This window comes from Mauremys mutica, chromosome 3 (genome assembly GCF_020497125.1).
Source record: "Mauremys mutica isolate MM-2020 ecotype Southern chromosome 3, ASM2049712v1, whole genome shotgun sequence".
NCBI lineage: Eukaryota > Metazoa > Chordata > Testudines > Geoemydidae > Mauremys > Mauremys mutica.
Window position 1 is genome coordinate 76,024,645 of NC_059074.1, and position 26,613 is coordinate 76,051,257.

Below are 26,613 nucleotides of genomic sequence, written 5' to 3' on the forward strand. Positions count from 1 at the left end.
AATGATCAATTTTGTTTCCTTATGAAGGGAGAAGGGTTTGTTGGACATACCTTGAACATTTTTATTGCTAGCAATATGCTCCAATAATTTCTTGGAAGGTGTTCTGACTTTCACATATGCTGCATAGTGACCGCCTCGCATTGAGCCACTGTGCTCCACTATTCCATAAAGAGTGTACAGAACTCTTGCTCCGTCTGTAACATTCTTATTCACAAAATCACAGAAAATAAAGATAAATTGTATCATTTCAGTGGATTTTTGTAACAATATTATGTTAACACATTTCAAATATTACAACAATAAAGGGAGTAAATAGTTGATAAGTACTGTAGTTTGTTAAGTATGTTTTGCAATGCTGAAGTAACTTGAGAAAGAAGTGAAGACTGTTATTCAGAGTTCAATAACTAAATCCAGTTTTGTTGGAAGCACTGATAAATAGCTGTAATGCTACTGTGTTCATTTTAAAACATTAAGTGGGACAGATCCTCCTCAACTGATTTCAATGGAGCTATGCCAGTTTACACCAGTTGACAAACTGATTCTAGATTACTGCTTGAACACATTCATTTGTAATTTCTTTGGGGTGAAAATCAGAGTTTAACTTGTATCCATAGCTACAAAAGTTACACTACAATAAATTAATGCTTTAAAATAAAGACTCTAAAATGTATTCTTAATATACCGTACCTTGCAGGAAGCGGAACAAAATGGTGCTAAGTCTAAAATCAGTGGGAAATCCACATGTCTATTTACTTTCCGTAGACTCAAACCAGCCTTCAAGAGAAAATGAGAGTATGAAAGAAAAATGTTTACATAGCTGTCTTTTAAATCTAAGTGTATTGCTTCAGTATTAAAATAACCTGATAAGACAAAACAGAATACAAAATCTGTAACAAATGTGGATAAAACACATTTTCTATAAATTTGTTTTTCATCTCTTCAACATTACATATAAAAAAAACTATGGTACAGAAACGTTATTTTGGTTTCCTTTGCAACCTTAATTCTGCTCCTTTGTGTGACCATTCTGTGCAATGGAGACAGGGTGCCATGGAAAAAGTAGACTATGAAAAAATGATGTTTAAGAATAAATATCATCATACTGCATAGACACAAGGGGACAGAATTAAGGTTGCACAGGCAACCATAAATCTGGAATTTCCCAACTTTTAACTGTTAATTTGGTTGTGGGTCTAACATTTCCGAAACAAAATTTTAAGGGATTTGCAAGAGATTTTGATAAAATTTGATTTTGTTCCAATTTGTAATGAAACCAAATTCCAAAATACCGATACTTCTCAAGAACTGAGAATCCTGAGTTTTGGCCAGCTCTGCCTCCCCTTAACCCAGTTTCCATCTTTCACACATGGGGCTCCCCCAACATCTCCAACCTGGCTCTTCCTGTGGTCTACTGAGGAAAGTGAGGCATCTCCCAAAACTGTCTCCCCCATTCATTGAATGAACCAACAATATACCCCAAGTGGAGTCTGAATTAATAGATGCAGTATTAGCAGCTAGTGCTCAAACCCATAGCCCTATGCTGCAGACTGCTGTCTTTCTTCAGTAGTCACCTAGCATGGCCAGAATAACATAGCAGTAGCCAGGAAGTTGCTGCCACTGTACTTTCTTTCTTAAATAAGAGGAAAAAAACAGCAGTCCTACGAAAAACCCTTAGCACACCCCTGTATGAAAGCCACTTCTGTACATCTCTACTAGGTACAGACAGTCTGTTACAACAAGTTCTTTCAATGAGTGAATTTTAAAAGAAACAATTTTTTTACTTTTACCTGGTGGAATCTTTTCAGATGGAGAACAAGAATGGCAGGAACCGCAGAAATCAGCAGTTGCTTCCGGGCATTAGTGTATAAGCCTTCGGTTTTCTTTTCTGTGCAGCACATAGTATAAGAATTATAAAACAATCCAATAATTTATAAATATCGAAGTGGTCACACAGAATATTTAGAACAATTGAAAGGCACGTGCAAAGACAGAATGTTCCAACGTTCTTTTTTTAATCAGTTCAACATGTTTCACTGTTTACAGCCAGCAAAAATACTTTCTGTATGTGATACTCACTCGGTGAATTTAGGAACATAACACCAAGAAACAACACGTGGAATTTTTGGTGGGAATGGCAGTGAAAGGAAGAACATTTTCTTTTGTATTCTTTTAACACATGACCCTACCCACTCTTGGCCACTGTTATGATCTCTCATCACACAAGTTAGCAAAGAAACACCATTCACCTCTGTTCTATAGATCAGCAATCAATGGCTCAGACTCTTGCTCAGAAGAGACACTGACATGTCAGTGGTAAAAGCTGAGCATTTTAATACTGGTCTTGAATTTAGTTCTTGTATTCATAAATACGGGTGTTGACAAGACTAAGGTTCTGATTCTACGGAGGGATCAAAATGGTTGGACTCTTATGCGCCTATTCAGCAGGATGCTGGGAGGAACAAAGGTCCACATGTACAAGTCCAAGTTTATAATCTGAGATACTACTGCACAGAACTGCAGCTAAAAAAAATAATTGAATCCTTTTTGCGTCAATATCTAATTCTGTAAAGCTTGTTTACAATTACAAAGTATTATTACTCAATGGCTCCATGTCTAGTTGGCAGCAAGTTTCAAGTGGAGTGCCCCAAGGGTCGGTCCTGGGGCCGGTTTTGTTCAATATCTTCATTAATGATCTGGAGGATGGCGTGGACTGCACTCTCAGCAAGTTTGCAGATGACACTAAACTTGGAAGAGTGGTAGATACGCTGGAGGGTAGGGATAGGATGCAGAGCGACCTAGACAAATTAGAGGACTGGACCAAAAGACACCTGATGAGGTTCAACAAGGAGAAGTGCAGAGTCCTGCACTTAGGACAGAAGAATCCCATTCACTCTTACAGACTAGGGACCGAATGGCTAGGAAGCAGTTCTGCAGAAACGGACCTAGGGGTTACAGTGGACGAGAAGCTGGATATGAGTCAACAGTGTGCCCTTGTTGCCAAGAAGGCTAACGGCATTTTGGGTTGTATAAGTAGGGGCATTGCCAGCAGATCGAGGGACGTGATCATTCCCCTCTATTCCCCTCTATTGGTGAGGCCTCATTTGGAGTACTGTGTCCAGTTTTGGGCCCCACACTACAAGGAGGATGTGGAAAAATTGGAGAGAGTCCAGCGGAGGGAAACAAAAATGATTAGGGGGCTGGAGCACATGACTTAGGAGGAGAGGCTGAGGGAACTGGGATTGTTTAGTCTGCAGAAGAGAAGAATATGGGGGGGATTTGATAGCTGCTTTCAACTACCTGAAAGGGGGTTCCAAAGAGGATGGCTCTAGACTGTTCTCAGTGGTACCCGATGACAGAACAAGGAGTAATGGTCTCAAGTTGCAGTGGGGGAGGTTTAGGTTGGATATTAGGAAAAACCTTTTCACTCAGAGAGTGGTGAAGCACTGGAATGGGTTACCTAGAGAGGTGGTGGAATCTCCTTCCTTAGAGGTTTTTAAGGTCAGGCTTGACAAAGCCGTGGCTGGGATGATTTAGTTGGGAACTGGTCCTGCTTTGAGCAGGGGGTTGGACTAAATGACCTCCTGAGGTCCCTTCCAACCCTGATATTCTATGATAAGATGTAATTACTGTAATATTGCAACTTGATGTACTTTACTGTAATATTACAGTAAAGTACATCAAGTTGCATCTGTATTTCACTGTATTATGTTGTAGTAAAAGACTGCATTATAATGGAGTAAATTGTTGTATTGTTCAGAAGTTTCCTGCTATGTACAGTAAACACAGGAGCAAGAATATTTGTTTGAGAGGTCACCACATCTAGCCCCCTGCACTGAGGCAAGAGTAAACCAACACCATTCCTGACAGGGGTTGGTCTAACCCATTCTTAAAAACTTCCAACAATAGGGATGCCACAATTTCTCTTGGAAACCTATTCCACTGCATACAAACCTTATAGGTAAAAAGTTCTTTCTAGTATCTAACCTAAACCTCCCTTGCTGCCGACTGAGCCCATTAATTCTTGTCCTATCTACAGCTGACATGGAGAACAATTGACAACAGTTCTCTTTATAACAGCCATTAACATATTTGAAGACTTATCAGGTTCCTTCCCAGTCTTCTTTGCTCAAGACTAAATATACCCAGTTTGGGGTTTTTTTAATACCTTTCCTGATAGGTCAGTTTTTCTAAACCTTTTATCACTTTTGTTGTTCTCTGGACTCTCTCCAATTTGTTTACATCTTGAAGCATGGTGCCCAGACCTGGACACAGTATTCCAGTTGAGGCCTCTCCAATGTCCACCAGAACACGTCTTTGTAACACGCTGTTGGTTTTCTGCCTCCTTGGCTCGCTGCTCTGCCTCTAATTTTTGGTGCTCATGCTCTCTCTCACTCTCTGCTTCCCATTGTTGGTGTTTCTATGCTGTTTTTCAGCTTCCTGTTTTAGGCCTTTTTGCTCTTTTTCAGCTCTAACTTTGTGTTTGCTTCTTTGCTCCTCAATTTAAACTTCCTTTGTTCTATTTCCTCCCCCAAAATAAACAAACAGAAAATAACAAACTGTAACCTTCCCTTGATTGATCCCAATCTTCTCACTTGAGAATTACTTAAAGCTATTTTACCAGTTCTGAAAATGTAAATCACACTTAAAACAACAAGCTGTGTGAAGATCCTGTTTGATTACACCAATATAAAATTCTGGGGTGCGAAACAGTGAGAGATTGTGTAACTGCCTGCCCGGTAACCCAGAGTGCCTTAAATGCCCTGCAGCTGTGGTTCACTGCCCAACGGGGTGCTGGAACCATTTGTATAGTGGGTGCTGTGAGCCACTGAACCAAACTGTAAACCCTGTATATGATGGAAACTACTTCAAGCAAGGGTGCAGCAAGACCCCTAGGAACTATGCTGCCCGGACAACAAAAGCCAGCATACAAGCCAGCACTGAGTGTCTGTGCACTCTGAAGCTCTGGTTCAGTGCTCTGACCCCAGCAGCCTACCTACAGCACAACAGTTTCACTGTGAGCTCCAACACAGCGAGCAGATGGTAACCAAGGCTGGTGGAGACCACGGTAAAACTGTTGTGCTGTAGGTAGGCTGCTGGAGTCAGAGCACTGAACCAGAACTCCATAGCACACAGACACTCAGTGCAGACTTGTACACTGGCTGTTGGTATCTGGGCAGTGAACCACAGCAGCAGACCATTTAAGGCACTCAGGTTACCGGGCAGGCTGTGACATAACTTCTCTCTGGTCTGGACTGCACCCCGAAATGTCTCAGTCTTACACAGAACAGTCCTGTTAATATACCCAGAATGATATTAGCCTTTTCCTTAACCCCTAGATCCTTTTCAGTAGCACTACTGCCGAGCCAGTTATTCCCCATTTAGTCATTGCACATTTGGTTTTTTCCCTTCCTAAGTGAAGCATTTTGCACTTTTTATTGAATTTTATCTTGTTGATTTCAGACTTAATTCTACAATTTTCAAGGTTGTTTTGCATTCTAATCCTGACCAAAGTGCTAGCAACCCCTCCCCAATTCGTGTCATCCACAATTTTATAAGCATATTTCTCCACTCCATTATGCAAGTAATTACTGAAATTATTGCATAGTACCAGACCCAGGGCAGACCCCCTGAGTGTGTTAAAGAGAGTTGTTTAAATGAATAAACACATTGGCACATTACCTGTGGTGTGAGTTTTCTTTTGATACTTCTGTTTCCTTTCTGTACAATTCTCACATAAAAGCTTGTTGTTCCCCATTAACAGCTCCACAGATGTAAACTGGTAGAGGCAGGACTGAACAGAACATTCTTTAGAGCTAGTTATATAACTTTGAGAAAGAGTCTGAAAAGCATTTTGAGGGCTTTGGGACAAAGGGGACTTTTCCACTGAAAACATGGAATTGTTTGACAAACTTAATGATGGATCTCGATTGATGGGTTCTTCACTTTCACTTACAATACTGTTGAAGCTGAGCTTGGATATGGCACTGGTGATCATCTCATTATTACTGTCACTTGGTTTGTTGTGTGGCAGTCTAATGTTTACCAAGTGGTTAAGCCCGTCAACGTGCAAACCAGATGCGTTACTAGATCTACCAGTAACTGCTCGCTTAGCAGCACTTTCACCTTCTGAGGCTTCGCTGTCTGCATCAACGCTACTTTCTGAATGGCTGACTTCTTTTTCACTGCCTTCAGTCTGACTTCCATTTGCTGTGGATACAGTAGCTGTATTTATGGCCTCAGAATACAAAACTCCAGAACCACCTTCTACTTCAAGCTTTCTTTTTTCATGCATGATAACTGGACTTCTCTCCTCCTCCCCAGAGGAGGATTTCCTGGCAAGACTTCTTTCATGATTTAACTGATTCTGGAAATTGCCACATTATTATTTCAAAGGGGCATGGGAGAGAAACAGAAAAAAATATACTAGTGAATCTAAAGACAGTCAGATATCATTAAGTAGCAGTAAATATAACTTATGACACTTTCAAAACAAAATAAAACCCAATATTTTAATTTATCATCTAGCTATACAATTATTAATTTATTTGTTTGTATTGTGTTAGCACCTAGGAGCCCCATTCATGGATCAGGACCCCCACTGTGCTAGACACTGTACAAACACAAAACAACAGTCCCCTGCCTCAAAGAACTTATAATGTATAGATTTGATCTCCTAAATTCTTTAGATCATCTGGTGCTTAAATGTAGATCCGTACACTGCACAGAAAGAGATGTTACATAATTAGTGAGATCAATGCTTCTTGAGACAAATTATATCAAATTTGTGACACCGTAGCTTCCGCTGTGGATGGTAAACATTCTACATTCTGCTTGTAAACTCGGACTGTTAGTTTAGTTGGACTGATTATACATTTTGCTGCTAACAAAGAAATAGCACTCCCAGATCTATAACAAGATTTCTAATCATTGTAACTTTCATGGGACCTGGGCTGTCTTGTTCATACAAGAATTCTGATTTAAGATTTTGAAATATATTGATTTTTTTTATAACTGAGAAATACTATTATATTAAAAAATCCTTATTAAAAATGAACAAGAAAAAGGTATCAAAAAAGGTGTTTTCAACAAACTTTTTATTACTTCAAAATCAATAAAAGGATTCACAAACTTTCTCCAGCCAGCATTACTGCATGTGCTTCTTCCCTTACTATTGCAATCATGCAGACAACTATCTCCAGCCAAACAACAGAGGTGTGGACTACGCCCTCTCTCATGTGCTTCATATTAATGTAGAGTGAATGGCAATGCCAAAGTTTTTCTATTTTCTTTAATACTCTCTTGTCCTGGAACACCCAGTATAATAATAATAAATCATTGTGGTAGCTTAATTTGAATTCTTGTCATTACTCTCACAATCTTTTGTGGCTGCAAAGGAATGCATGATAATGGTCACAGGAAGAAATTATGGCTGATTTTGGTTGAGACAAGTTCCAGTGCTGCGTGTTGCTTGTGCAGGCCTGGGAACTGCTGGAAGTAAGCTGAACTATGTTTTCTAGATGGCGATTTAGGCAATTACAGGGATGGGTGCTGTGGATGGGAGTTCAAGGGGTGGCACTTCGATTCTTCCATTCCCACCTGCACCAGGCTCAGCATGTTTTAAGTACCGAAGGTTGAAAATTTTGCCATCCATTAGATTCACCTTTTCTGTATTGACTACTCTACTACTGCAGCACCATAAACGAATGTAAAGGATGGTCTATGTATCTTTATTATATATTTTTATACCAAATTCTACTTTTACATTGACCTTGTATGTATAGTTATATTATCTGTAGTTGCATTATTTCAAATTTAAGAAGAGGAAACCTTGCAATCACAGAAAAATACCATCATAGATAACCATACGCCAGTTTTGATTAGATTTTTAAGAAATGTCTATTTACATTCTCATCTCTTTTTTTCTTTCTGTCTACCTTCTTGTAGCTAAGTTTCAATGACAAACTTCTAGTCCGTCTATTTTTATCTTTATACTTAATTTCATTTTCCTTTATATATTCAGGGTGCGTCCAAAGTCCAGCTAAGTCAATGGAAATCCTTTCATTAACTTCAATGGGTTATTGATCAGACTCTAATTTTCCCATTACTATGGCTGTCTGTGCTTTTATCTTTCTATCTTTTTGCCATGTTTCTACTATACCTAGGGCCCTACCAAATTCACGGTCCATTTTGGTCACAGTCATGGATTTTTAAAATTGTAAATTTCATGATTTCAGCTATTTAAATATGAAATGTCACTGTTGTAAATGTAGGGGTCCTGAACTAAAAAGGAATTGTGGGGGATTGCAAGGTTATTGCAGAAGGGGTTGCGGTACTGCTACCCTTATTTCTGCACTGCTCGGCATTGCCTTCAGAGCTTGGCAGCTGGAGAGCAGCAGCTACTGGCTGGGAGCCCAGCTTTGAAGGCCAGCAGCAGCGCAAAAAGGAAGGATAGCATGCTATGGTTTTGCCACCCTTACTTCTGAAGGCAGTGTCTTACTTCTGCACTGCTCCCTGCAGAGCTGGGCCCTCAGTCAGCAGCCGCCACTCTCCAGCTACCCTGCTCTGAAGGCAGCACAGAAGTAAGGGTGGCAATGCCGCAACTCACTTTTGGGTCAGGACCCTCAATTTGAGAAACACTGGTCTCCCCCGTGAAATCTGTATAGTATAGGGTAAATGCACACAAAAGAGCACATTTCATGGGGGGGGGGGGACCATATTTCACGGTCTATGATGCATTTTTTATGGCTGTGAGTTTGGTAGGGCCCTAACTCTTCTCACTAGTTTTTTCTCATGTGTCTTCTTTAGTCCTTCTCCACTGCTATTCTTTTCATTCTAAAATGTTCATTTTCTGTGTTTATGCCCTGATTTACCAGAACCCTTTCGCATGTGCAGAAGGCTCCAATTCAGGAAAACATTCCTGCTCCGGAAGGGTGCTTGAGCACGTGCTTAAGTCCCACTGAAGTCAATGAAACTTAAACATGTTCCTATATGTTTTACTTCATAGGGATGGACTTGTGTTTTCATAATTCGGGGCCTCAGACTGGAAAGTCACAGTGCAATTTAGCAAAGAAGAAAATTACAAAGACAAAACAACCACTAGTGAGAAAAATGACTTGCCCCACTGAGGTTTGTTTAATTTCTACAAGTTGTTAAAAGGAACTAATTCATTATTGTTACTACTTCCTACTAGAATTCAGGATACAGTATTATGCAAACAGAGCTCATTAAGTCCTTAACATTAGGAAGTCTAGTTTGCTGAATAAAAGCATTAGGATTGGCAACTAGTGCTTGGATGTCTTCCTGCTGAAAGTGGATTTTTTCCAAGTGCCCTTGGAGCTCCAGATATAGGCTTCTCAAATCCTGCGCTAGAGAGACAGAATACAAACAGACTTGGAATTGGCAATTGCCTGTTTCAGATAGACAGATTCAGTACAGAGAAAGGATATTTAACATCTCTTAATCAAGTTATTCAGAAAGACAAAGTGATGTATGGTCCAAAAGGAAAAAAAGCATAAGGATTTCTGAATCACAGAACCACACAAGTTAGAGATGGGACAGATTTATTCGGTTATTTTGTGTATACCTGGGAAAACAAAGTTGCTTCCTACAATCTATTAGAGGGTTTTGTCTGGCCTAGACTTGGAATACTAATTTTAAATTAATCCTGTATTTAAAAAAGGTTTTAAAAATCAGATTTATAGTTTGATTCATAATTCACTGACAAACTACCTGCAGAGATTTATGCTTCTGTCAATTGTGACAAAGTTCCTCCTCTACCTTGGTGGGTCCTGCACTTATTGGCAGATTTGCTCACCTCAGTGATCTTCCCCTCTGGTGGAACCCTCAGTCTGGGTCAACTCCTCTTGTGTCTGATCTGGAGTTGGGAGGTTTGGGGGGAACCCGGGCCTGCCCTCTACTCTGGGTTCCAGCCCAGGGCCCTGTGGATTGCAGCTGTCTATAGTGCCTCCTGTAACAGCTGCATGACAGCTACAACTCCCTGGGCTACTTCCCCATGGCCTCCTCCAAACACCTTCTTTATCCTCACCACAGGACCTTCCTCCTGGTGTCTGATAATGCTTGTACTCCTCAGTCCTCCAGCAGCACATGCACACCCTCTCACTCTCAGCTCTTTGCGGCTCTTGCTCCCAGCTCCTCACACGCCCCCAACAAACTGAAGTGAGCTCCTCTTTAAACCCAGGTGCCCTGATTAGCTTGCTTTGATTGGCTGCAGGTGATCTAATCAGCCTGTCTGCCTTAATTGGTTCTAGCAGGTTCCTGATTACTCTAGTGCAGCCCCTGCTCTGGTCACTCAGGGAACAGAAAACTACTCATCCAGTGACCAGTATATTTGCCCTCTACCAGACTCCTGTACCCCACTGCTCTGGGTCTATCACACAATATTATTAGTAGTTTCGTATACATTCAGGAATTGTTTAAGTCATGTCAGCATTGGTATTCTGACATACTCTAATATTCTGCTGGATGCTACATACAATAAGGAGGCTTACAAAAAGGATATTCTAAATAGAGAACATTAATACCAAACCAAAGCCTCTGTCACACATTCTTAGCAATAATGCATATACACAACATGGATTACAGATTTCCTTTCCTCTGCAGAGCTCTGAAATTTTTAAAAAGAAAATGTTTTCTTGTGAAATACTATAGAACAGAGCAGGGGTCGGCAACTTTTCAGAAGTGGTGTGCCGAGTCTTCATTTATTCACTCTCATTTAAGGTTTTGTGTGCCAGTAATACATTTTAACATTTTTAGAAGGTCTCTTTCTATACATCTATAATATATAACTAAACTATTGTTGTATGTAAAGTAAATAAAGTTTTTTAAAATGTTTAAGAAGCTTCATTTAAAATTAAATTAAAATGCAGAGCCCCCCAGGATCGGTGGCCAGAACCCGGGAAGTGTGAGTGCCACTGAAAATCAGCTCGTGTGCCGCCTTCGGCACACGTGCCATAGGTTGCCTACCCCTGGAACAGAGCATGACACAGGAAGGAGCTTCAGTGTTAATGAACATTTTTGTTAGTTTGGCAGGTCTTCAGAACATTGTGCCACCATCAAGAAGGACCATGTTAAGGGACTGAACTGTGATTCCCAAGCCTTTGGGCAACTGGAGGCTGAGTGCATCATAGAAGCCATATTCTCAGTCTCCAGGGGGACTGTGTTGGCTGTACTACTCTTGTAGCACACCCTGCCAACTGATCCACCAAATGACACTAATGCTGACTTGCCTGCTCTTTGCCAGCATTACCACGCCTGTGATTTCAGCCAGAAGCAAACTTGGAGGATAGCACGAGGCGGGAGGCCAACAAAACAAAGTCACATGAATTAAAAACTGATCTAGAGAAAAGATTTCACTTTTACAAACGAAGCCATATTTTCAAACCACATGGCATCCCGGTCACTGATTTTTCATGCATATAATGATCTATATATTTTTAAAAATCTGTAATTTAGCTATTTAAAAATATGAACTTTAAAAATTCCAACATCTATAAATCTAGAAGTAAATATGCAGCAGATCAATTTGAAGTTGATTTTTTTAAGCCTCCCATTCACTGCACACTAGAATTCTACTTTGTTACCTGAAACATTCTAACAGGGTTTGAATATAAAGTTGGCCAGCAATACTGTTACATTCTAACCTTATCTTTTGTTAAAGAGTGTCTCCTGGTGATTTTTGGTTGTTGATTATTTGGCACAGTAATAGAAGAACAGTTGAACTGATCAAGATCTGCTTCTTGTATGTTTTTACATTTACTTGTCCTTCCCAAAGGCATGGGTTTTGAGACCTGAGAAATAAAATATTGTGATTTAGGAAAGAAATGATATAAAATCCCATTTTCCTTGTACCCATAAAATAACTAAATGCAAGTATCTCAGTTGTTTGCAGTGTGTAGCCATGTTGGTCCCATGAAACTGAGAGAGCTCTCATATCTTATTTGCAGTGCTAGTCTAAATAAAGCCACATTCTTTGGTTAACTGGCCTCTGACTTGTGATACACAACTGTTTTCTAAGTTTATAGAACATAACCCACTATACCTGGGAAAACTGCATTGACACCCAAGCGTCTGCAGATATAAAAATGGGAACTTCCATTCCCAGGAAAACAATATGATCAAAGAGGCACCAATTCCACTCATTCTCAGCAAGCCTCAAACACAAGTTAAAATTGCCTTTCCCTCGTAGAACCATTAGGGAAGAGTGGTGGTGAAAAAACTGCCTGTCTTCTCTGCAGAGAGAATTATTTTGGAAGACCACTGACTCCACAGATGCAGAAAGGTGAAATTTGCAACAACAGGGATCAAATAAATAAATAATTGTGTTCCAGCCTCCAACCATCAGTTCCTTTTTTACGTAAGTTATTAAATGCTCTCCTCAGCATACATGTGAATCTACAGTGGAGGAGCTAAGAAGGATACTTAAAACAAAAACCCAAGACTTTCTTCCAATTAATGAAGAGAGCCTATAAAACTCTGTGCTAATCATTACATTCAGAATAATGTTCTAAAATAAACTGGAACAATGATACTCACAGTGAACCAATTTTTACATTACCTCATCATTTTGTTAGCCTTCAGTGAGAGTTGCAGGTAAATCTCTGAGCATTTAAATACTACTTTAGTAATTTCTTTAGATATAGAAAGCAACAGATTGGGAATTGACTTTTCAAAAGCTTCTAAGTACCCTGCAATTGATTTGCATTTAGGCTAATTTTACAATAATCTGTTTGAACGTGTGTGGGTATACGTACACAAAGTATTATAAAACTAAACATATGACTGACTTAATTGTTCTACATTTAGGCTAATATACAGATACAGAACATATTTTTTGTATACACATATACAAATTACATAGTAGTATATTACATACATACACACTCTAAGGTTATAAAGCAAAACAATGTGTATCTATACACTTCTATACACATATTTTTATACAGATGTGTAAAAACATACTCCAGCAGAAGCTGTGATTATTAGATATGTGATTTGTTTCTTACCCTCTCCTCTATTATAGGGAGTGAAAGATCAATGAAAGGTTCCTTTACTGTGGAAATCTTGGAGGAAAAGACAATTAAATACAAAGAACTGTATTAGAGTCTCCATGTTTCTATTATAGTAGAAAAACAACTATACAAAAGCTAATTGTCAGGTGCAAGATCTTTTTAATTAGCATGAAGAACTTTCTATAATCCTTGTACTAAATATTTACTTAAAGCTAACTGTGATTTTATTTTGGGTCTGTAAGTACTGGAGAATGCGATGTCAAATTTCATTGTATAAAAACACTGGACAAGGTCAAATATATCTCGTGATCCATACACAGAAGAGACCTTCCCTTCCCACTCAAAGAGTGTCATAAGAACGGCCCTACTGCGTCATAAGAACGGCCCAATGGTCCATCCAACCCAAGCCACTATCTTCTGACAGTGGCTGGTGCCAGATGCTCCAGGGGGAATGAACAGAACAGGGCAATTATCAAGTGATCCATCTCGTCATCCAGTCCTACAGGCTTAGGGATACCCAGAGCATGGGGTTGCATCCTTGACCATCCTGGCTAACAGCCATTGATGGACCTATCCTCCATGTCAGTTGCGGCTAAGTATTCCCTTACCTGCACAGACTCTCTGAGGCTATGGCTACACTTGCACTTCAAAGTGCTGCCGCGGCAGCGCTTTGAAGCGCTAAGTGTAGTCAAAGCGCCAGCGCTGGGAGAGAGCTCTCCCAGCGCTGTCCGTACTCCACCTCCCTGTGGGGAATAACATACAGCGCTGGGAGCTGCGCTCCCAGTGCTGGGGCTTTGACCACACTGGCGCTTAGCAGCGCCGCAATTTGCAGCGCTGGAGAGGGTGTGTTTTCACACCCTGCTGCAGCGCTGCAAATTTGCAAGTGTAGCCATGGCCTAAGGGTGTAGCAAACATGAGAGGGCAGGAGGTAAGCAGGGGAGATGCATACTGTCCCCATCCCAGAACCCAGAGCAAACTGAAAAGACAGGGAAACCCTTTGAAAGGGAAGTCCCAGAGACAGATGCTGGATGGGGAGTCACTGGCAGCATGGCTTGAACAGCAACATGGCACAAGGGAACAGGAAGTGAGCCACAGGAATCACGTGATAGCTGGAGGATCTCAGATCTATGCAGATGTTGGAGGACATGTGGTGTTTGTGGTTCAATTACCAATTTCTTCTGCAGGCAGAAGGTGCAAACCCAATGGAAAACTGCAGAGTAAACTCTCTGAAGGGAAACTTGGAATCTTCTGACCCTATGCAGAAATGTTTGAGCTTTTGCACTGTTCATGAATGCAATTGTTGATATAATTGTCATTTACTCAACAAGTGGGTAAAATGACAGGATTCTGCCTAGTCATATCTGAAGTGATGTACCCCAAAATGGGTTAAATCATGAAACTGGTTCATTTGCTAAAGCTAAAAAGCTATTATATGAATTTCTTGGGTCATACATCTACACTTAGAGTGGTACTAGTAGTTAAATTAAAGCCAGTCTATGGAAAAAGTTTACAGGGTGTTTAAAAATACCCTCATTTTATTCCAAAATTATGTTTTGCTTCCTGAAAACCATAATAAAAACGTATGCTAGAATTAGAGAGAGTTGGACTTTATCTACATATGCAGTGTAGTTGTAGCTGCATCAGTCCCAGGATATTAGAGAGACAAGGTAGTTTAGGTAATATCTTTTACTGGACCAACTTCTGTTGGTGAGAGAGACAAGCCTTCAAGCTACACAGAGCTCTTATTCAGGCTCTTCGTAGTTCAAAAGCTTGTCTCTCTCACCAACAGAAGTTGATCCAATAAAAGATATTATGTCACCCACCTTTATCTACATTTTCTCTCACATTTTCTCTCCATGCCCTCTTCCATGCTGACCTTATGCCTGAAATATCCTGCCAAAACCTGTTTACTAAGCTCCCCTTCTCGTCACATTCAAATCCCTTCTAAAAAAAAATTTTGCCACCTTGCTTTTGAGAAGTTAGTGGAAGGTAAACAAACAAAAAAAAAATACCAAGACGTATATACAACCCAGTGACTAACCATGTTATCTTATTACTGTCATCCTTGCCATTCCTTTCCCCTTGTATGTTTATGACCCTCACTTGTGGGTGTTATGTTAAATTTAGCCAGGAAAACATTTTTACTTGTTTTGTGATGCACCCAATATATCATTGGATGCTAGAAAAATAATCAATTAGGATTAGAACTGTCTTAGCACTCCAATTTTAAATTTAAGTGGTGTTTGTTTGTGTGGTTTTTTTGGGAGTCAGCAGGATTTCAGCAAGGCTTCTGTGGAGAGGGATTTTGCAAAGAACCAGTGCTAGACCAAAAAAATCCCTACCAACGCTGATAAAGGAAACTGAGCTGGAACCTTGTTTTAATGTGGTTGTAGCCAGCAAATTCCTGATTTCTGTGCAGACTAAGCAACAGTAATATGGTACATATAACTTCTAACCTTCCTAAATTGTATGCAGATGAAGTTCTTCATTGATACCAGTGACATATTAAAATTATATTCTGCACTATACACAATGGGAAGATTACCAGGCACTGCAGAACTGTGATTAATTATTCAGACTGAAAGGGTTTATTATATGTCTATAATATGAAATATAATATTGTAAACCAAATATAAATGCAACATTCAATCATTCATGAAAATTTATCATAATAAAATTTTCATCGTTTTGACTCTAAAGGAAATTCTAAACATTATGGAAATTACTTATTTTTGATAAAATGTTGATCGATACTAAGTTATTAAAGTTATATATTGTTTAATAAAAATATCAAGTTAACTACTAAAAGTATTTAAAGAAGAGACCATTTAGATCAATATCAATTCCATAATCTGATTACATATAATTTTCCCCACTCCCATTAATCAAATAACATTTCCCAAAGTGTGGTCCATGTCCCAAAAGACTACCCATAGGGGCAAGAAAAATGGATACATTAAGATGGGGAGGAATTTAACAACACGACAGAGTTGCGGGGAGGGTGGTCTGGTTTCATTTTCCCGAAGAGGGGCTCAGTTTTCAAAAATCTCGGAAATGCTACATTAAATACATGATCAGTATTTCCCAAACTACTGTAGAATTTGGAACCTCCAGCCCAAGATTAGCTAGACACAAACAAATCTTTTAAATCTTTTCCGAGTCACATGACTCCTTTGCATGAGTGAAAAGGATAATATTTTAAGGACAAAATAGTCCTTTTTAATAAGCAGCCTTCAATAAAATCTTTTTACAAATAAATAGTATAAAATTGACAATACATTTCTATTCCACATCGAGCTGAATTCCAAAATACCTACATTTTCACATTCCTCACACATGACAGTGCTAGTCAATTCACCAACAAAGATCCTATCTATGAAGTTCATCTTCACACCCTCTCTTCCATATGCTGAAAAAACATTACCTTTTTTAATGTGAAAAAACAGATCCAATGCCACTGTATAAGTACAATGTAATTCTTTCTATGGTTTATTCTGAACACACATAGTACAATGTAGGAATATGTTCAAAATATTTCCTACCACTAAAGAAATTAATTCAATAAAATATATCATTTACTTTAATATTTGTCAATGCTTAGTAATACAGAATTCAGTTTCTCCCTCCCCCTCCTCCTTCGGTAACAGAATAATGCTGCATCTCCTTTTAAGAAAGGTTTTTTATTTTAATACACAATGCAAGCCATAAGTCCTATTGATATAATATTCTATTGCACTGTAGCAGGCATTTAGGCAGGAGACCTGCTGGTTGATTTTCTAAATGACAAATAGCTTCTAAAAAACTGTACAACTCAAAACCAAAACCTGTTCAACAGATTTGTAATACATTACCAAGATCAAATTACAACAGATTTGGCAAGGATTAGCTTAATTTTTCAGAACAATTACAATACCATTGGAAATTTTAATGAAGCTAATTGCTTGCTATACACAGAAAGTTAAAGTATTATGTAAATAAAAGGCTGAGGTTTAGAAAATACTGCCCTGATTCAAATAATTTATTATCTTATTTTTGTGTTGTTATTAAGATGGTCTCTTTATGAGTGATGCAACTGTTGTGGCCTTAATGAAAGATCTGAAGATGCAGCAGAATATTTAAGTAAAAGTAAAACTAAGTTTTACATGCCTATATGACAGTGATTAACAAAAGAAAGCCTTTATTGTAGATACTGGAAATAGATTAGTACATAACACTTCGATACTTTACATGTGCACTAGATGGCACCAGAATAACATGTAATAAAAGCCTTATAAAACCATCTACAATACTTTAGGGCAGTCAATTTTGAAAATTATGTTTTAAAACTTGTACATTTATTATTTTTTTTAAATAGTGATTCATTTGCTAAGAAGAACTTAAAAATAAATCACTATAAATAACAAGAAAATATTGTATTAAAGAACAACATACCTTTAACTTTTCTTTTAGTTTCCTCATCTGCAGTTTTAGTTGTTGGATTGTTGAATGCTTTTAAGATACCAGCTTGTATACGCTATAATTATAAACACAAATATTTCATAAGTATTTTCAGTGGGTGACAGGCACTCTAAAAACACTGACAGACTGTTAGAAACAACAATTATTGGTTATTTCCAGAAAACTACACACGTTTATATAACTCTAGCTTTAACTACGTCAAGCATTTTTCCCCTCACAAAAAGGGCAAATTTTAGGTAGGTAGTGAATTTATCAAGAAATTGTGGATTATGAAGTGAACATTGCTAGGAAAGAAAATAATGTGATAATGGATAAATTGCTCTGTAGTGCAGTGATTGACTGGAATATAAAATGTGTAAAATTTGCTAAATATCTTTAACCATGCTTCAATTACTCTATTTAGAGAGTACTAGGTTTAAATTTTATTTGCTAGTCAATACAACCTTTTAAAAACAATTATAATAACCAATCTAGTCACACATCAATGTGTGTACAGAAAACTCCCATTAATCCATATAAGGATTATTTGAATGTACTGAAGAGAATGTAGAACCCTGAAAATATATATTTGGAGGAGGCTAACTGCATCTAAATAGCATCCAACAGAATTATATTACCTGTACCTACAGTTTGCACATAAAAACAACAAGTTTTGCCCACTTCTCAGCAAAAAATTAACAGCAGTTACCATAGTGAGGTCTCATATTATTAAGGCTTCAATATTTCTACAGAATATATAACTAACTTTTCCCCATTATGCTGTGGAATAGCATAAATAATTAAACTAAACAATACTCTCAAATACAGGACCAGAGTACATTTCTGGATGCATTATCCATATGTCCCTGTTTTTATTTTCCTCTCTTTTTAAAAGTACTGTACTTATTCACAGTCTTCAGTAATGTGTAATGGGTTTCCATTTCATTAGTGAAAAGTAGCTAAGTTCTACAGTATGACTATATTTGTTAAATGGCACATGGAAGTCACAAACAGAACAAAGTACAGTACCATTCCAGAAACAAGCTGTGATGCTACAAAAGTTTTGTATGTAGTCCACAGCAGACCTACTAACAAATAATCATCACTTTTACAACATAGTTCTAAAGTATAAAAATATATTAAAATTTGAGATGGTTATAAGTTGTCATGTCATGTCATGTTCCACTCAAACCATATGTACTGGGAAATGCTAGATTGAAGGATAGCTTTCGAGGTTCGATTTCCAGTTCATCTATCTACCCACAGACTAGTCATACTTCTACCTTATGAGTATGTGACCTGGCTTGTGAATTAAGTCCGGATGCCCCAAGCTCCGCTTTGTTCATCTTAAAGCCCACAATATACTAAAAGGTCTAATCAATACGTAATTCACCAAGTTGAATACCATAAATGGGTTTAGGGCCATAAGCAACCCCTTTTGTTGGGATTAGTGCGCTGAACCATTTATTTAGGTCAAAGAAAGACACAGTCTTTGAATGGTCAGGGTGCTACTAACAATGGCAGCAGACATTAATCAATTAGCAGCAAGGTTCAGCTACTTCAAACCCTGGTGTGAAACAATCTCCAGCACACATTGCTGGAAACAGCAGACAGTGTGTAATTTGGATTGTGGTATTGACAGACTTTTATTTTAAAGGTCCACTTTTATAGATTAATGTATTTTCAGAAGGATGCAGAAAAAAATAAAAACAGGATTCCAAATAATGCGGTATTGTTTCAGAAAGCCCAGAAATTGGAGACAAAACCTCAAGGCGCTGTAGAACTGTTTTATACGATATAAAAACAAATTAAAAGCATAGTGAAAAGGTAATTTATGTAGCGCTATAAAAGCATTTTGAGATTGCACTCACCTATTTGAATATAGTATATATATTTTAAAGGACCAAATAGCTTTGATTGAAAAACATTAATCAGAATTTGTAAGAGAAGTGCCAATTAGACTGCTCAACTAAACAGAAGGTTTATCACAGGTACACTGAAGTGGTTAGTTGCTATTTTATCAGGGCTGTTACCGAAACTTTACACTCAAAAGCAAACATTTAAAAGCAGCATGAAAGAGGAAGGTTAGTGGCTATAATCATTTCTAAAGGATTCTGGTGGCAGACATATTGCTGTAGGCTTTCTTCAATCAAAAAACACATGGTAGTGACACTCCATAACAATAGCACGATTAACAGCTGTGCAGTTCCCATGACAGACAATGCTGCTACTGCTTGTATCTGACTGGCACAACTGTCATTGCTCACAAGATTGAATAGATCTACAGATCTGACAGTCTCAGTTTGTCATACCATTTATAGACCCAAAAAAGAAAGGGGGAGGAAAAAAAAAGAGCTTTTACTAGTAATGTCCCTTACTGCACAGCCTGAGGTGATAAAGTCCCTGTTAATACTAATGTACCATTATTGCAAAACAGGGGTTTAATTGCTGTAAAAGGTGGGACCAACCTTCACTTACCCAATGACAGAGATGGCAGAAATACTGTACAACCAAATGTATGAAGAAAATATTCCTCAACATGTTCTATTATGGTGATAACAGAAGCCACCATTAATAGGACAAATAAAAAATACACACTAAGACCTAATGATGCTGCCATGTTCACTGATGGCACTGGAGTTTATGCTGTCATTTTTGTTAATCTGTTCATTATGGGGGGAGTGTCAGAATATTAGTTTAAGTAAGCATTCCCTTGCTTTTACTGTCAAACCTATATTCTTATAGGTTGTACAGTAAATAGGATTTAAACCTCTCTACCCCATTAAAGTCAATAGGAACAGCACAGTAATGCCATCACAACAACATTCTGAAAACTCTTTTTTTCCCCCCTTAAAGTAAAAGAAATAAAAAACAGCTGTCCTTATAGTTTTGCTCAGTGGGTTATTTTATGACATTACAATGTCAGGACTGAGAAAAGCTTCTCCATAGTTCACTATTTTTATGATGCAGCCTATTGTTTACATGAACTAAGTTTTCAGGTTTGCAACAAGGAGCATGTTGATATTAAACTGGGTTTGAGTTGCACATTAGCAATGCATTTCCACAATTCATGCTAATCACTTTTGCAGCTTATTTATAGCATACTGTCCCTGCATAATCTTGTTGTACCTTATAAGCTATAATAGTAATGTCTATAGACTTTATTCAGTCAATGAAAATATGGACTGACTGATGACCAGATGTGCCATTTGTCAAAAAAAATAGTTCCATGAAGTCCAAAATACATAAAAATACTGCAACATAGAGCTGTTATGTGGCAATGGCTTAATGGCTCTATTGTGCCAGAGTGTGCCGGGTACAGGAGTGGCTTCAGATCTCATGTCCATGATAATTCAGTATAGGTACATTACAGATACTAGATAAGTAAACTTTGCTTTGGATGGAAGAAGGGCTATATTGAATGATCACTACTATAGTAAAGTGCCTCCTTTGGGAAAAGGCTATTTTCTATTACACCTGAAGAAAGACCTTTTCCTCTGAGTCAGAAAGAGGCAAAACATTGATGAACCTGAGATGTCAAACAAATCAGGTCAGATGTATTATGGTTCAAGACTGCACTTCTGGAAACAGGGAAGTAAGGGGCAGAAATGAAGAAAGTAAATACTAAGTCTGTATAGATATCTTTTTTATATAAAAAGCTTTCTTTATGTGTATATATATGTACACACACACACACACACACACCCCTCTACCCCGATATAACGCTGTCCTCGGGAGCCAAAAAATCTTACCGCGTTATAGGTGAAACTGCGTTATATCGAACTTGCTTTGATCCGCCGGAGTACGCAGCCCCCCTGAGCACTGCTTTACCGCGTTATATCCGAATTCATGTTATATCAGGGTAGAGGCGTGTGTGTGTGTGTATATATATTTATATTTTTATTTATTTATTTATTTTAGTACTGGATCTAGATTTGTTAAGTAATGGGAAGTAAAATTTCATTTGTAAAACAAGCAATTTTTCTTCACTTAGAACATTGCTAAAAGACATTAGAAACTTGGATAATATCTTTGCTTTAATTTTTTTCCAATCAAATTGGTTTCAGTGAAGTTTTATAACAAACTAATTGCTCCCTGGATGTGGGGCAGTATATGAAGTTTTATCCTGAAGTAGATTTTACCAAATGAGCTAGGGACATGACTTTTACCCTACCACTTAAAAAGTATATATTTTTAAAAACTATAGATGAATCAGTCTCCTACAATGGTGCTTCCAAAGTCACTGTAAAATTATAACCACCACCATTTATGATATCCCCATCAACAAATCAACTGAAATCTGTATCCAGATCAACAAATTTAAACTACCAAAATGAAAATGTAGTAATCAAGTTGCTTTTTTGAAAAATAGTAGAAACAAGCCTTAGTAGTCATTTCATTACGTAGATTTTAAACAGAGAAAACAAAGTGTGCGAAAAGTTGACATCTGATCTACAGTCAATTCAAGCTAGTTCACTGAAAATATACAAAGATTTTACCTTTGTTTCTTCTATTCTCATTGCATCCAACAAATAGTGGAGAAGCTCTTGGCTATCCTGCTGTTGAAATCCTTTAAACCGAGGGGCCCTATAAAAGGAGCGAGAAAGAAGTTCAAAATGACTCCGATGGCTTCCACTTAGGATCTCTGGGGAAGTATTTTCAAAACACTCTGCCCCCTCCCCCTACCGTGCCCCTCCCTCTACCCTTCCTAAATAATAATAATTATAATATTAAATAATCATCATCATCAAAAAGACAAAAACCTCAGGCTGACATATAGAATACAAGACTCAGTGTTATAATATGTACAATATTTGGAAAAAAATGTATTTAGAGACTGAAGGAACATCTTGAGTCTTGGACCAAATGGTAACCGACTCCAGGTCAGAAATTACACAAGTACAGTTACTTAGAAAGTAACAGTAAGATAAGAGCTCATCCCCCTCATTTATATTTCAATAATCTACCTATGACAGCTTCAAGCCTACTTGCTCAACCAACCTTTTGATTAGTAACTTACTGAATGTAACCATATGAATGTTAGTTTGTACTGGGGTAGGAGTTCCCAAACTTGGTTCACAGCTTGTTCAGGGTAAGCCCCCGGTGGGCTGCAAGATGCTTTGTTTACCTGAGCGTCCGCAGGTACGGCCGCCTGCATTTCCCGCAGCTCCCATTGGCCGGGAACGGCGAACCGCGGCCACTGGGAGCTGCGAGCGGCCGTACCCGTGGATGCTCAGATAAACAAATTGTCTCACAGCCCGCCGGGGGCTTACCCTGAACAAGCCATGAACCAAGTTTGGGAACCCCTGCACCGGGGGAGGGGGAGGGGGGGGAGAGAAAGGAAGTCTCATGATTTGCTGAGGTACATAATTTCTACTAAACCCCAGTAATCTTCTATTTATGCTAAATTTCTTTAAATGATGCTGTTACTAATAGAGATGGATGTTCTTAAATAAACCAGGTAATCTTCTTAATCACTAATATGAGCCAAATAATTTTTGGTTATATAATCAGTTATTCAATGTTATATAATGAATAATGGCGGTTAATTGCAGTTAACTCATGAAATTAAATTTTAAAAAATTGTAATTAAAAACATTAATCGCATAAATCACAGTTTTAATCACGCTGTTAAACAATAGAATACCAACTGAAATTTAAAAAATATTTTTGGATGTTTTTCTACATTTTCAAATATATTGATTTCAATTACAACATAGAATACAAAGTGTATAGTGCTCATTTAATATTTCTTTTGATCACAAATATTTGCACTGTAAAAACGACAAACAAAAGAAACAGTTCCCCTCCCCTGCAGCCACGCCGGCAACACTCAGGGCAGCGGGGTTGTGCGCTCCCGCCGAGCAGTGTGTCTGGCTCCGGCCGGGCAGCACAGTGGCCAGACATGCTGCTCTGAGCGGCATGGTAAGCGGGCCGTGGGGGTTGGATAAGGGGCGGGGGACAGTCAGGGGACAGGGAGCGGTTGGATGGGGCAGAGGTTCTGGGGGGCAGTCAGGGGATGGGGGGTGAGGTTGGATAAGCATGGGAGTCCCGGGGGGGGCCTGTCAGGGGGCAGGGATATGGATAGCTGGTGGGGTCCCAGGTTACATTGTAAACAAGCAGGCAGCAGTATCTCCTGCAAATGTAAACAAACTTGTTTGTCTGAGCAATTGGCTAAACAAAAAGTAGGACTGAGTGGACTTGTAGGCTCTAAAGTTTTACATTGAAAAATAAAACAATGCAGGGGTTTTTTGTACATAATTCTACATTTGTAAGTTCAACTTTCATGATAAAAATATTGCACTACAGTATTTGTATTAGGTGAACTGAAAAATACTATCTTTTGTTTTTTATTGTGCAAATATTTGTAATAAAAAATAAATATGAAGTAAGCACTGTACACATTGAAATTAATATATTTGAAAATGTAGAAAACATCCAAAAATATTTTTAAATGGTGTTCTATTAACAATGTGATTAATCGCGAATATTTTTTTAATTGCGCAATTAATCATGATTAATGTTTTTAATCACTTGATAGCCCTAATAATCATACAATATTAACTCTTGTCATCTCTTTAATAGGCAGCAGGTTCAAAAAAAAAAAAAAGGAAGTATATCTTCACACAGCCTGCAGTCAATCTGTGGAACCCAAGACTATAACAGTGTTCAAAAAAGAACTAGATAAGTTCATGAAGGATAAGCCCATCAATGGCTATTAGCCAGGATGGACAGGGATGCAAAACCATGCTCTGAAGTGTCCCTAGCTTTTGTTTGCCAGAAGCTGGGAATGGGAGACAGGGGATGGATCACTTGATGATTACCTGTTCTGCTCATTCCCTCTGAAGCACCTGGCATTGGCCACTGCTGAAAGACAGGAAACTGGACCACTGGTCTAACCCAGCATGGCCGTTCTTACATTCTCTTTGTATACAGTTTTAAAAGGACATGTGCAGCACCATGAATTCTCAACTCACACACACCCACGTCTGACTTTGTTCTTAAATTTAGCAAACTATAATACCTCATTCCACTTCTGAAAAATATTAATGCTCGATTACTCCAACCCAAAAGGATACTTTTATTTCTAGAATACATAAAACGCCTCAGACTGACAACAAAATATTTTAAGCATCTTTTTGACCTAGCCAATCCAATCCATAAAGCTAGGTCTGGAACAGCAGGGTAATAAGTTGGTGTACGTGACTGCTGACATTTTTCAAAGTGGCCATGGGGATTTGGATGCCCAACTGTAGTTTTGAAAAATCACAGCTGAAGGAGCCAGCTCATGTCTCACTGTAGTGTGACAAAGTTACTCTTCTACCTTGGTGGGTCCTGCGCTTATTGGCGGATTTGCTTGCCTCACAGATTCACCCTGTGGGTCGGGAAACAGCCCAGAGACCTTCCCCTCTGGTAGAAGCCACAGTCCAGGTCAATTCCTCCTGTGTTTGATCAGGAGTTGGAAGGTCTGGGGGGAAGCCAGGCCCACCCTCTACTCCGGGTTCCAACCCAGGGCCCTGTGGACTGCAGCTGTCTAGAGTGCCTCCTGGTACAGTTGCGTGACAGCTACAACTCCCTGGGCTACTTCCCCATGGCCTCCTCCCAACACCTTCTTTGTCCTCACCACTGGACCTTCTCCTGATGCCTGATAACACTTGTACTTCTCAGTCCTCCAGCAATATGCCTACTCACTCTCAGCTTCTTGCACGCTTCTTGCTCCCAGTTCCTCGCACGCACTTCCTCTCCTCTGGCTCCCTTTGGCCTGACTGGAGTGAGGCCTTTTGTAGCATCAGAGGGGCCTTAATTAGAGTCAGGTGCTTAACAGCCTCACCTGACTCTTACCAGGTTAATTGGAGTCAGGTGTTCTCATTAGCCTGGAGCAGCCCCTGCTCTGGTCACTCAGGGAACAGAAAACTGCTTATCCAGTGGCCAGTATATCTCCCTTCTACTCCTCTCCTGTGCCCAACTGGCCTGGGTCTATCACAGTAGTAATTCAAGTAACTCCATCCTAAGTTATATAAAATATTATGATCTCACAGCATGGCTAAATACCAAACGTTACACATTCCATCTTTACTGAATATAGCAATAAGTTATCTATATATGTCATCAAAACCCAAGGAGGATCACATAAAATTATTCATTCATAACAAAGGCGATTTTGATCTTGCTGTATTCTGCAGCATGTTCGGCTCATCTGACTAAATCACCTAGGCTGTATCAAAAAGGGTCTTAAAATAAATGGCACCTTTTCTAATTCTGATCATATCATCAAGAAATCGGGGGGGGGGGGAGAGAAGAAGGGGGACAACGACGGGGACACAGAATTCCAAGAGTCAGACACTTCTATACCCAGAAAAGCATTGGTGTCAGTCCTATTAAGCTTAGCTAATGCTATGCTTAGCACAGTAGACCCAGTCTCCTCAGAAATTTTTACCCACTACATGGCCCAAGGTACACGAAGCATTGTATAAATACTTGGTAACATTCTTTGCTGTTACCTGGTAGCAAGAGACTACAAAGAAACCTCAGTAGTAATAGACAATTCTTGAAGATATAGTTTAACACCCAAAAGTTATTCACCACAGAAATCTTTCCCAATTCCACTAGTAACTAGTATTTGACGAGTTCTCAAACAAAAACAAAAAAAAGAGTCATCTAACTATTGGAGGAATATTTTGCCAGTCCTCTGCTTCAACACCCATTCCAGAATGTATTGAATTTAAAAACAACAAACATGAAACTGCACAAGCTCTAGGTATACTCTGATCAAGAAAAATATTGTCTTCCAAATATAGAAAAGAGAATTTGTGTGTTTAAGCAACAGGCAAAATGCGGATTCTAGGTCAGTTTCTGCCATGAGTTGAGTTATTGCAAGTCCTAATTAACTGTATCACTTGATCAAAAGCAGCATATAATACTGAGCACAGCAAAGGGTCTATATAATCATTAACTGATTGCCTTCTGGATAGAACAAATTATGTACAAGTCTAAAGTTGCCATGAGCTTTCTTCAAGACCACTGCCAGAAGGAAAATCTGTATATGCCTGAATAGCATATTCTTAAATGGCTCTGCCATCCTTCCTCATGCTAATTCTTTTAACACCCTCTGGCATTAAAACTATAACTGTAGAATATGTCCGAAGCG

General features: G+C 38.7%; 1 protein-coding gene and 1 long non-coding RNA gene across 8 annotated transcripts in view; one reads left to right on the forward strand and one right to left on the reverse strand.

Moving 5' to 3' along the window:
- The window catches only part of LOC123366826, a 37,744-nt gene extending 26,248 nt beyond the window's left edge, over positions 1–11,496 (forward strand). The window contains exons 3-4 of the long non-coding RNA XR_006578197.1: positions 9,005–9,126; positions 11,042–11,496. This is a non-coding gene — a long non-coding RNA (uncharacterized LOC123366826). The remainder of the gene's footprint in view (positions 1–9,004; positions 9,127–11,041) is intronic.
- The window catches only part of USP45 (ubiquitin specific peptidase 45), a 91,895-nt gene that overhangs the window by 5,627 nt on the left and 59,655 nt on the right, over positions 1–26,613 (reverse strand). For 3 of the 7 annotated variants that reach the window (XM_045010616.1, XM_045010615.1, XM_045010613.1), the window contains exons 9-17: positions 21,965–22,052; positions 17,460–17,541; positions 16,346–16,452; positions 13,023–13,079; positions 11,661–11,807; positions 5,680–6,364; positions 1,788–1,885; positions 688–774; positions 51–204 (exon numbers count right to left, since the gene is read on the reverse strand). In XM_045010616.1, the coding sequence (XP_044866551.1) occupies positions 51–204; positions 688–774; positions 1,788–1,885; positions 5,680–6,364; positions 11,661–11,807; positions 13,023–13,079; positions 16,346–16,452; positions 17,460–17,541; positions 21,965–22,052 (1,505 nt within the window). Of the gene's footprint in view, positions 1–50; positions 205–687; positions 775–1,787; positions 1,886–5,679; positions 6,365–11,660; positions 11,808–13,022; positions 13,080–16,345; positions 16,453–17,459; positions 17,542–21,964; positions 22,053–26,613 lie in introns of those variants that run through there. The other 4 variants (XM_045010617.1, XM_045010618.1, XM_045010619.1 and 1 more) reach the window with 4 other exon arrangements.